This window comes from Protopterus annectens, chromosome 12.part0, assembly GCF_019279795.1.
Source record: "Protopterus annectens isolate FY-2018-M chromosome 12.part0, PAN1.0, whole genome shotgun sequence".
NCBI lineage: Eukaryota > Metazoa > Chordata > Ceratodontiformes > Protopteridae > Protopterus > Protopterus annectens.
Window position 1 is genome coordinate 104,757,586 of NC_056746.1, and position 12,888 is coordinate 104,770,473.

The 12,888-nt window shown below is 41.3% G+C and overlaps 1 protein-coding gene across 1 annotated transcript in view; it reads left to right on the forward strand.

Moving 5' to 3' along the window:
- LOC122816382 (kinesin-like protein KIF19) overlaps nucleotides 1-854 on the forward strand; it is a 378,290-nt gene extending 377,436 nt beyond the window's left edge. Inside the window, exon 6 of the mRNA XM_044089131.1 lies at nucleotides 458-854. Within this exon, the coding sequence (XP_043945066.1) occupies nucleotides 458-594 (137 nt within the window). The 3' untranslated portion in view covers nucleotides 595-854. The remainder of the gene's footprint in view (nucleotides 1-457) is intronic.
- Nucleotides 855-12,888: the final 12,034 nt, after the last annotated feature.

The window sequence follows — 12,888 nt, forward strand, 5'->3', positions numbered from 1 at the left end:
TGCAGTACATTTTAGTGCAGAATGATATAAGTTGCTAATGACCTTCATGCTGTAGTCCAAGTTTTGATTCCTTCAGTTTCCATTTGCCTGCTGTCTGATCAGGAGCAACTCATTTTACCAAACAATGCCTCTGGGCTGCCCATGAAAAGAGTCTTGTGCCTAGTTACCAAATGAGTAAAATTAATACATTTTGTCGTTTACATTGTTAATTCGTTGCAAATTAATAAAGTATTTAGAAACAGGTGTGCTTTTTTTCTGAATCTCAAGGGAAGGTTGTGACAAAAGTGGAACTCAAACACTGGCAGTAAATGAATTCCTTAATTTTGCTGATGATTCACAATGCCTTATATTCTTTTATTTCATATATAAATGTATACTGTACTGCTCTTGACACAAAACTCTATTCTGAGTCTTGTTTATTCTTTTTTTGTTTTGTATGCTGTTTCCTTTAAAACAGGCCCAGCTGAAACTGGCAGCACACAGCAGCTTCTGATACACCCAGGGAATGTTAAGAAGGGATCTCAAGGTGGTGTGAAAAACCGAGGAGTCAATGACCGTGTCACTAACAGAAATGGAAACACAATAAAGAAATGAAGAAAGTAGATTATACTAGGAGAGTCAGCAAGAATTTTGCTGTGAAACGTGATGTTAGGGCCTTTAAGAATAGCCCTGAATTCTAATATTAGCCAGATTTTTAAAAGTGGCGTTTAGCAAAGGCAAACAACGTTTGCTGAGTAAATATTTATTTCTTGTTAGGAATACAAAGGTTGGCTGATGGTCCTTAGAAGTCTAAAGTGGAAAATGCATTTATTTGCATCATGTATCAAAGTAAAAGGTTTTTGGAACAACCTGCATTATGTTTGTTTCGTGTGTTCATTTATGAGTGCATAAAAAGTAACTCAGGAATAAGGCATTTTTCAAACAAGAAAGCTTTAACAATTACTGCTTAATCTGGGCTTGAAATATAACAGTATATTTTTTGAAGAAAAGTTTCTAAATTAGCTGTAAGAGCTCTGTATAAATGCATACCATGTATCACAATTAAATAATGAGCAAAAAGTGCACTTTGATTTGATAATGATGTTCCAAGATGCAAATATCCGTAATCTGTTAAACTGATGCCTTTAAGCCAAAAGCGCTATGTGTGCAGGAAAGCAAAATCTTTTGCAGCCTTTGGAGATGACTGGTGTTGACTTCCAGTAATAATCTCATTTTTTTGTATTTAATCTTTTATGTAGAGGTCTACATACCATTGAGACTTGCTTTCTCTTCAGTACTCTAAAATAGTTTGTCTCCCTTCAAGTTTTGACGGCCCTCATCTTTTGTACTTTAATACGGTGCAATATCTTTTTTCTGATGGTTTCTACTTTGATTTACTCATTTTTTTTCAGAATAGAAAAGCACAATAAGACTATGAAGAATTCCAAAGAGAGCAATGACCTATATAGAAGTGTTTACACATTCCTTATGTCCCCAATCCCCTTCACATTTCCCATCATGATACCAGTTTGTACCAAGATCTTCTGGCATATTTCCAGAATTATAAACACCACTTCCATGGGTCCTGACAACATTTCTGGATATCTGCTGAGAAGCACTAAGTCACCTCTATCAAGGCTTCATCCTGAGTTTCTCCACTTGTTATATCAAGATGTGCAGAATATATAGGTTCATAGGTTGATACTAGGCTATCTGCCCTAGGGCATTTATAAGCCTAGCCAGAGTGTGTTTGGCTTTCGCCACCCTTTTAAATTAGTTGACTGTGCCTCTGTATAGTAGGTCACAGAAGGTAGCCCTTTTAAGATTAGTTTACTGTACCTCTGTCAAGCAGGGACACAGAAGAGATCCCAGGGGTAAACTTACGATCTCCCATCCACTCGTCAAGATTCCTCTTGAAGAGGGTCAGTGAGGGGCTCTGCCTAACCTGGACTGGGATTTTGTTCCAGAGTGAGGGGAGCCTCTGGGATATGAATCTGTCCCTCCAGCATGTCCTATTTATTTCTGTGCTGAGGTTCAAGTCCCTGGAGCGTGTAGCTCTAAGGGATTTGGATTTCCCGAGGTGAAGCATGTCTATTAATTCTGGGTTGGACATGGCTTTATACGTCAGGCACAGATCGCCTCTGAGTAGGCAGTACGCAACTGAGTAGAGCTGGAGTTCCTTTAGCCGAACTGCATAGGGCATCTGTTTGAGCCCCTTGATCCTCTTGATGAGGTACTTTTGGGGTCTCCAGTTGCTGCAGGTGTCGGGTAAGATACATCCCAAATGGGGCATTGTATTCAATTATGGGCCTGAAAAGTGATGAGTAGAGGGGCACAATGACCTCTCTTGATCTAGATGTGAACCCTTTCGTGATAAGGTGGGCTATGTAGAAGGTCTTTCTAACCACTTTGGCAACGTGATTGTCAAAGGAGAGATTGCTATCTACTTGGGTCCCCAAGTCCCTAATTACTTCTTCCGTACTTAATGGATTACCACCTATGTGGTAATTTGTGGACACTTTGTTTTTCCCAAAGGGGATGACTATGCACTTTTTGGCATTTAGCTTTAGGCCATGGCTCTGGCACCAGTTATCCTTCTCTGTGAGACCCTTTTGGAGGATGCTTGTGTCAGCCAGGGAGTCGATTACGGCACCCAGTTTGCAGTCATTGCGAACTTGGTCAGCCATAGTCCACCCGTGTTAGCCTGTACCTCGGAGAAATATATACCTAACAAGAGAGGTCCCAGGACTGAGCCTTGTGGGACACCACTTGTAACTGGTTTAGAGTCTGACATGGCACCTGCTATTCTGACCATGTGGGTTCTATCCCTGAGCCAGTTTGCAACCCATCTTGTGACATAGGGGTTGATATTTAAGCTAGTGAGCTTATTTATGATGCCCGAGTGGGGTATTGTGTCGAAGGCTTTTGCGAGGTCCAGGTAGGCTGTGTGGACTGCCTTCCCTTCATCTATGGCTTTGGTAACTGTTTCAAAGAAGTCGACCAGGTTCAAGACGCAAGATCTGCCCTTAACAAAGCCGAATTGGGTAGGATTCAGTGTCTGGAGATTCCCAATATGCTGTGGTGCTCTTGTATTAAGACATGCTTTGTGCTGATTCTGAGAATTACAGGCCTATTTATCTCACTAGTATTATCTGCAAGGCTCTGGAGCAGGGTCTATATTAGAAGACCGAATGTTTAGGTGATCGAGCACCTAAACATCGATCTGCTAATATCGAACAACACAATGTCGAACGTCCCAGGGAAACGCGTCCCTCGGCCACAACACAAAAAACATTACTTTACATCTAAATTAAGTGGGGGGCTGTGCCCCCCACACCCCCAACTAAATATACCAACTCCGAGATCGCACAACAGTAGAGAAATAGCAAACTCTGGTGAATGGCCAAGGGAAACCTTTTCCTGCATTAAATCGTCTGTTCGCCATTTTTTGCTTTCGATATTAGCAGATCAATGTTTAGGTGTTCAGTCACCTAAACATTCAATCTTCTAATATAGACCCTCTGGAGCTTATTATTGCTAAACTTATAAACAAGGATATGTGGCTTTATATCCCTGTATGCACATACTTTGAGAAAGCCAGTTTGTGTCTGTTCAACTTGGTTAAATTCTTCTAAAGAGTTACCAAGGCCATTGATAAGGGGGTATACTGTCCATGCTACTACCTAGACCTTGCCAAACCTTCACCACTATCTGCCATGCTGAGATTATTGACAATCTATCCAAAATCAACATTAACCCATACCCAGTCTCCTGGATAGATAATAGACTATCTGACGGAATCTATACTGTTATGGTCATGAATATTCACTTTAGACAGAAAAACGTCAACAATAACGTCGTAAGGGGCTCTGACCTGGGCCCTTCCTCTTTGGTATTTTCTTCTTTGACTTGGAAGCTGATATCAAGGTAATGTAGATAATGAAGTCTGCAGATGAAACAAAGTAGGGCAGTTACCCACACTCATCCTGCTACTCAAATTCTCCATCAAGGACTAGACAAAATAAACACTCACTGCAGTCATTATGGACTTAACGTCAATTACAAGAATGGAGCATATCTTTCCTTGGTAAATCTAGCATCACCAGCACATACAATATATGTAACATCTCTGACGCTGACAGCAGACACTTAGTTACCTGTTAATAAAAAATTCTCATTGAGCAACTAATCTTTGTCATGATTAGACAATCCTTCTACCTTACACAACTTACCATTCCTGATATCTCTTCAAGGTCCACATAAGTTGTAGTAAGATTTTATCCTCCTTTATTAGTTTCATTATTCAATATAATGTCCTCTTCATCGAGTACCTCACTAAACACCTAAACCAACTCAAGAGACCTCAACACTTTCTCACCAAAAAGATCTCAGTTACTCAGATAGCCTAAAGCCCTGTCCCTTTACACAACATCATACAGGCTGTAAAGTGGTGATTTATGTTTAGCCTTCTGCGCTGTGAATTTATTTATTTATTTAGTTTGTTAACCGGGTAAATGTCCGACTGGGTCAAAAAATCCCATTTTCAGTGGAGACCCGGGGAGAAAACTCTCCAAACACAAAATGCATATGTAGAAAACATTAGGAAATGATTGCAACAGAGTAAAATACAATAGTTATTAGACAGAGTAAATGCAAAAAGAGATCCAAAGAATACTACAAGTACAAACATTTTATATATATCTAGTATGTTAAAAGATTTAGCTTTTTTTTTTCTTTTTTTTTGGTTTTTTTTTTTTTTCTTTTTGTTTTTTTTTTTTTTTTTTTTTTTTTTTTTTTTTTTTTTTTTTTTTTTGTTTTTTTTTTTTTTTTTTTTTTTTTTTTTTTTTTTTTTTTTTTTTTTTTTTTTTTTTTTTTTTTTTTTTTTTTTTTTTTTTTTTTTTTTTTTTTTTTTTTTTTTTTTTTTTTTTTTTTTTTTTTTTTTTTTTTTTTTTTTTTTTTTTTTTTTTTTTTTTTTTTTTTTTTTTTTTTTTTTTTTTTTTTTTTTTTTTTTTTTTTTTTTTTTTTTTTTTTTTTTTTTTTTTTTTTTTTTTTTTTTTTTTTTTTTTTTTTTTTTTTTTTTTTTTTTTTTTTTTTTTTTTTTTTTTTTTTTTTTTTTTTTTTTTTTTTTTTTTTTTTTTTTTTTTTTTTTTTTTTTTTTTTTTTTTTTTTTTTTTTTTTTTTTTTTTTTTTTTTTTTTTTTTTTTTTTTTTTTTTTTTTTTTTTTTTTTTTTTTTTTTTTTTTTTTTTTTTTTTTTTTTTTTTAAAAAAAAAAAAAAAAAAAAAAAAAAAAAAAAAAAAAAAAAAAAAAAAAAAAAAAAAAAAAAAAAAAAAAAAAAAAAAAAAAAAAAAAAAAAAAAAAAAAAAAAAAAAAAAAAAAAAAAAAAAAAAAAAAAAAAAAAAAAAAAAAAAAAAAAAAAAAAAAAAAAAAAAAAAAAAAAAAAAAAAAAAAAAAAAAAAAAAAAAAAAAAAAAAAAAAAAAAAAAAAAAAAAAAAAAAAAAAAAAAAAAAAAAAAAAAAAAAAAAAAAAAAAAAAAAAAAAAAAAAAAAAAAAAAAAAAAAAAAAAAAAAAAAAAAAAAAAAAAAAAAAAAAAAAAAAAAAAAAAAAAAAAAAAAAAAAAAAAAAAAAAAAAAAAAAAAAAAAAAAAAAAAAAAAAAAAAAAAAAAAAAAAAAAAAAAAAAAAAAAAAAAAAAAAAAAAAAAAAAAAAAAAAAAAAAAAAAAAAAAAAAAAAAAAAAAAAAAAAAAAAAAAAAAAAAAAAAAAAAAAAAAAAAAAAAAAAAAAAAAAAAAAAAAAAAAAAAAAAAAAAATCCGACTGCCAAGAGACTTAGGCAGGCCTCTCCTTCGGCTCCAAAGACTTGGAGCCGAGGTCGAACGGTCTGCCTCGATGCCACCAGTATCGACTCCTCTGGCTTCGGAGCCGATGGCTGGGGCATCGAGGCGGAGTCACCTTCGGCTCCGCTGCTCGGAGCCGACAAGGGTCGCCAGCTCAGACACTTCCTCCTCGGCGCGAAGTCACCTCGGCACCGATGGAATCTGGTGTGAGTATTCCCTCGGCGCCGATACTCATCGAGTAAGCCTGAGCCGGTCCCCTAGCCCTTTGGGGCCGATGGATAGGCCTTCGAACCCGCTCTGTTTCCTCTCGGTCTTCGAGAATGTCAGATTCTGATATAGACAGGGTGCTCCAAAGACTGTTCCAGTCCCCAGTCTTCCAAAAATTTGTTTGGTTCCGACCCAATTGGCTTCGGAGCCGATGACCTTGGCCCACCCCATTGCCATTCCTCCTCCGACTGCTTCGGCTCCGGAGCAGGTGCTGTTGGAGCCGTGGAGATCTCAGGGTCGGCTCGACCCTTACTCCAACCCGGCCTTCGGGTCCGAGTTTGAGTACGTGGACTTCTTCGGCTGGACCCGGGGTGATGTTTGGGACCTATGCTTTGGTTCCGAGCCTCCCCTCGGTGCTGGCTGCGGGACTTCGCCGACTATCACGGCTCGAGACCGGACACTCCCAGGATTCTGGGGTCCGGCTTTCAGGGCCATGAGGAGTGCCTTGGCCAAGTCCTCTTCGCCATCTCTCCGGCTTTACGGCACCTTCCCTGGGCGTGGAGACTGGGTCTTTGGCAGTTCCCCTGTCCGTAGCCAGCGGAGCCGAGGCCTGAGGTTACCCCAGTGGGGTTCCCTCCTCCTGAGGGTTCTTCGAGTTGTCTTCAGAGGAACCCCAAGGAAGAGATCGTGCAAGAGGAAGCACGTGGACTCCCCGAGTCTATTACATCGGACACTGATATGGATGATGCAGAGGGTCCCGAAGTCATCCTCGGATGATGTCTCATTTGCAGACATCTTAGAGATCCTCAAACAACGAGGCTGGATATCCAAACCCCCCTCTGCGGACGAGTCAGTGCTCCTCAAGGCCTTTGGAGCTCAGCCCTCCGCCTCCTGGGTGTCTCCGCCTTGACGAGCTTCTGGATTTAGTTTGTCGAAGGTGGAACATCCAGATACCGTGGAACCAGTCCCTTCGTCCAAATAAATTTTTGTCTGCTCCCCGAGAAGGAGTTCCTTACTAAAGCGTGGCTGTAGATGCCATGGTGGTGGCATCTGCTACACAACAGGGCGTGGCAGAGGCTTCAACGTCCGTCCATCCTCCTAATAAGGAGTCTAGGAGTATGGACAGGTGCGGAAGCGCACCCTGACTTCAGCGGCCTTTACCTTAAGGTCTCTGAATTATTTGGCACATTTTACCAGGCTTCAGAGGGATCTGGTCAAGGAGTTGTCAGATTCCCTCTCGGGTAACCTACCTGAGCAGCTAGCCCAGTCGGTTAGCTCTCAGTTGGCTATCCTTACGTCAATTTCTAACTTCGTCCATGAGGCTCATTTCCTATGCGGCGGGGCGGAGAGCTGCAGGCACAGGCGTGGCTCTCGTAGACAAGCCTGGCTCCGCTTGTGTCAGTTTGCGGAGGCCTTCAAGTCTTCCTTCAACGCTCCCTTTGATGGGTCCTCATTGTTTGGACCCAAGGTGAAAGACACCCTTACCGCTGTGAGCAAGAGGGAAAAACTTTATCTGCCGTAGGTGCCCGTTATTCCACTCCCTTCGGCCTTACCCCAAGGCTAAAGGAGGGAAAATGTGGTTCCAAATCTCGCAAGTTTTTCTCCCAACAGCAGGAAGATTCCCGTCCAGAGGCAGAGGACGGGAAATTTTTCAGGGAGACGCCGTCCCAGAAGCGCAGAGGGCCCCGCAATTCTGGAGACCGCGAGTCCTTTCGTGGCTCTTCAGCCTCCCACACGTCATGAGGGATTGCCCGGCTGTGCTGCTCGGAGCCAGTCGGGTGTCAAGTTAAGCACCTAAAAGCCTGGGAGTCAATCACTCAGGACAGATGGGTGCTTCGGATCATTGCGGAGGTTACACCATCCCATTCACATACTACCCCCACCGTCCAAGAGAATCCCGGACCCACCACCCAGTCAAAGGGAAATAGCAGCATAAGCTTTAAAGCTGCTAGAAAAGGAGTCATCCAACCGGTCCCCACAGACCAGATCGAATCAGGGAATTACTCCAGGTTCTTTTTGGTGCCAAAGAACACAGGGGACCTGCGGCCAAGATTGGATCTCAGCAGACTGAACCAATCCGTCCACGAAATCCAAATTCGAATGGTCACGTTACAATCCATTCTCCCATTATTGGAGAAGGATGTTTGGATGTGCTCCATAGACCTCAAGGACGCCCTATTATCACATACCGATACATCAGGCGTCCAGAAGGTATCTGCTTCAGCCGGGGAGTCAGTCATTACCAATTTTGCGCTCTGCCCTTTGGTCTCACCACAGCCCCCAGGGTGTTCACCAAGTGTTTGGCAGTAGTGACGGCTCACCTGAGAAGTCTTGGATTCCAAGTGTTTCCCTATCTCGACGACTGGCTCCTGACTGCCACCACCAGGCATCTACTAATGGACAACCTCAAAGCCACCATCTCCTGGGTGTTTCCCTGGGGATTACATTCAATTGGTCAAAGTCTGTCTTGCTGCCCTCTCAACGCATAAAGTTTATAGGAGCAGAGATAGACTCAAGATTGATGCGTCTTTCTTCCTGCCGAAAGGATCCGAACTTTACAGGGCCAAGTTCAAGCTCTGATCTCGAGATCCAAAGCCCCAGCCAGGATGGTTCTACAGGTTTTAGGCTCAATGTCTGCCACGGTTCTTTTAGTTCCTCTAGCAAGATTACACATGAGGATTCTTCAGTGGCTCTTGTCAACTCAATGGTCCTTTCAGGATCTTCCCCTCAATCATCACATCATGATTACGGAAATATGCAAAAGGGACCTTCGCTGGTGGCTTCAGACATCCAACTTGGATCAAGGAAAACCCTTTGTTCTCCCCCCTCCAGTGGTTACCCTGGCGACAGATGCCTCCCAGATAGGGTGGGGGGGGGGCATTGTCTGGGCAGGCTAGTTCAGGGCTCCTGGCTTCCAGACGAAGCTCTTCTCCACATCAACGTGTTGGAGATGAGGGCTGTACTTCTATCCCTACAGGCCTTACACAAGTTTCTTCCTCAGGGCATCATCGCCATCCACACAGACAACATGTCAGTGGTCTGGTATCTGAACAAACAAGGAGGGACCAGATCGTACCCCCTTTGCAGAGAGGCGATGAGAGTGTGGGAATGGGCTGTAGCTACCAACCGCTTCTTGGTAGCGACCCACATCCCGGAAAGTCAAATGTATTGGCGGACAAATTAAGCAGGACAATTCTCTCTCCTCACGAGTGGTCTCTAAACCGCACAGTAGCAGCCCAGGTTTTCAAGAGATGGGGGACGCCATGCTGCGACCTATTTGCAACTCCACAAAACACCAAGTGCCAAAGGTTCTTCTCCTTGATCCCACATCAGGAAGTACCAGCCATGGATGCTCTAGCACAACCTTGGCCAACAGGGCTACTTTATGCCTTTCCTCCAATTCCACTTCTTCCCAAAGTTATTCAAAAAGCTTCTCAACTGGGGTCTTCAATGATTCTGATTGCCCCATACTGGCCTCGTCAGATATGGTTTCCTTACCTGAAGAAGCATGCAGTGGACGATCCGTGGACCTTAGACCTGATTCGGACTTGCTAATCCATCAGTCGGGACATTGGCATCAGTCCCTTCAATCTTTGAAATTGACAGCTTGGCTCCTCCACTTCCGACCTTAGTTAGAAGGCACACACTAGACCCGGAAGTTGTTCACATTTTATCTTCGGCCCACAAACCCACCACTAACAAATTGTACCTCAGTAAGTGGAAGAGGTTTGCTATCTGGGCTCAACTCAAGGGCTTAGACCCTATCACTGCTCCTGTCCCAGAGGTTTTGAAATTCTTAACATCCCTGTTTAATCAGGGATCTTCTGTCTCAACTATTAAAGTCCAACTAGCGGCTATCTCTAAATTCCACGAATCCACGGATCCTCCTTTGATGAGCAGCAGACTATGCAAAGCGTTCATTAAAGGTGCGAGTCTATTAAGACCACCAGTTTTTCATCCTGCACCTCCGTGGGATCTTGATTTGGTGCTTCGCGCATTAACATCTCCCCTTCGAACCGGCTGCTACATGCGAGTTAAAATATCTGTCTTGGAAAGCGGCATTCTTAGTGGCTATTACTTCTGCAAGAAGAGTTTCAGAGCTTCAAGCCCTGTCTATTAAGCCACCGTACTTGATTTTCCACAAGGATAGAGTATCACTTAGGCCTAATCCATCCTTTGTCCCAAAGGTCTGTTCTAGTTTCTGTCTTCAACAATCTCTAGAGCTACCAGTTTTCTTTCCAAAATTCTCCAATGAAGCAGAATACACTCTCCATAAATTGGATGTTCACAGGCAATTACGCTTCTATTTAGACAGGACTCAGCAACCGTAAGTCAGACCAGTTGTTTGTGTCCTTCTCAGATAATAAATTGGGCCAAACCATCACAAAAGCTACTATCTCAAAATGGATCAGAGATTGCATAACTCAGGCCTATTCTTCTTCGAATAAGCAACTTACAACATCTATCAAAGCTCATTCTACCAGAGCTATGGCTACTTCTATAGCCTTTCATTCCAAGCTCGCTATATCGAAATTTGTGCTGCGGCTACTTGGTCCAACCCGCACACTTTCATTTCCCACTACAAATTGGATGTGGCATCTAAAGGACGAGCATCATTTGGTTCCACGGTACTCAGGAGTGTTTTCCAGTGAGCCACCCAGGATTCAGGTGCTAGGACGCTGTCCCATCAGTCAGAATGTAGGCGAGATAGGATCACATAACATCTTTTAGTTATGTACTCACCATAACTTCAGATGTTTGGGATCCATCTCGCCTACATTCCTAATACCCACCCTCCTTCCCCCTGCCTTGCAGATCAGAAGAGATTGAACGGTTTTGAGTTCAACTGTTTTATCTTGTTTCATCTGACGATGTTATATAAGCAGGGTATGCGTGTGTGCATGTATGCGGACAAACTAGATCTGGGGGACTGGTAGTGGTGCATCCTGGGATATAGTAAGCTCAGCCAATAAGAGACTTCGCTCTTTGGCATAAGCGTGCCGAGTCGGAGCCGAGGGATCGGCTCCGAACCCATCAGTCAGAATGTAGGCGAGATGGATCCCAAACATCTGAAGTTATGGTGAGTACATAACTAAAAGTTATGCTGGAGTATCTTTTATACAGTACGTGGAAGCTAGTATTACATTAGTAAGGTTCACATTACATGTGTCGAAAGAAGAGACTGATTTTTGGATGTGAATTTATGTATGAATGATGATGGAAAGATAGAGACTAGAGTATTTAGGAAACCTTGTTGGAAGAGGGTCTATGTTACGTGATCGAATGCCAAGCTGATCAAACATCTTAACATTGACTATGTAATATCGAACTGCAAAACAGCGAACGCCGCTGGGAAACATTACCGTCAGCCACAAAAAAATAACTTTACAGTCAGACTAAGTGAGGGGCACCTCCCTAACTAAATATACCAACTCCGAGATTGCTTCACAGTGGAGGAAATGGCAAAATCCAGCAAACAGCCAAGGGAAATCTTTACCGCCATTAAATTGGCCTTTCGCTGTTTTTTGCTTTTGATATTATGTGGTCAATGTTAAGGTGTTCGATTACCTTAGCATTCGATAACGTAATATAGACCCATTGGAAGAATAGTCCGACCTATAGCCATTATATCTCCTCTCGCTAAAATTCTTGAAAACTGTATTAATTCTCAACTTCTTAAATATCTAATACAGGAAAACCTCCTAACCCCTACTCCCTACTCAACACAGTTTCTGGCCTAACCACAGCACTTCTACTGTTTTATTACCTTTTACTCATACAGTTGCAGAGGCCATAAACAAAAACCTACTCATATCCAGTCTATTCCTCGACCTATCCAAAGCATTTGGCACTGTGTCTCACTGCAAGCTACTAAGAAAACTAACTGAACTTAACCTCTCTCCTTCCACTGTACACCTACCTTTCTAATAGACTACAGTCTGTCTCATGGCTCAATTCATGCTCACCTTTCCTACCTATAAAAACAGTGGTCCCCCCCCAAGGCTCTATCCTAGGCCCAATACTATTTAATATCTTTATCAACAATCTCCACTCCACTTGCAACCACTGTACCCTTATTCTATACGCCGATGACTCAACCCTAATTACATCCTCAAATAATATGTCGGATATTCTTTCTCTTGCACAAAACACCTTCTACTCTATCAAAAAATGGCTTACCAAAAACCAGCTAATGTGAAACCCCAAGAAAAACCAAACTCTTACTATTCCTACCTAACTCGGTCTCAAACCAAAAATCCTTCTGCAGCCACTCACTCGACAATACAAAGTCATCAAACCTGACCCACATACAAAAATCCTCTGCACCATTATTCCTCTGCACCATTATTGATTATCAACTTAAATTTGACCAGCATATTCATCAGTGTATTAAAAAGGCACACCAAAAATTAGGGTTATTGTATTGTAACAAAAAATATCTTAATCCTCAGACCAAACTATCCCTAACTAGAGCTTTCCTACTACCAGGCCTTCTTTATGCTGCACCCATCCTCTCCAACCTACAATCCTCATTAATTTCGCTACTTGAACAGACCTACAATAAAATCCCTAGATTTGCAACAAACCAACCCTACGAATCTCACTATTGCATTGCATCAAAATAACTGCAGTGGCCAGAATTCCCCCACTAACTTCTCATATCACAACTACAAGTTGCTCACTCCATCCTATACAAACCTCCTGCCAGCCCCCCCTCTTCTCTTGTATCCCTCTACACCCCCACCAGACCACTCAGAAGCTCTGACCAACAGCTCCTTGACATATATAAACCAAACAGAAACATAGGCAAACATCTTTATAACCATAGTGTGTCTCTTGCCTGGAACAAACTTCCTCACTACATTAGAA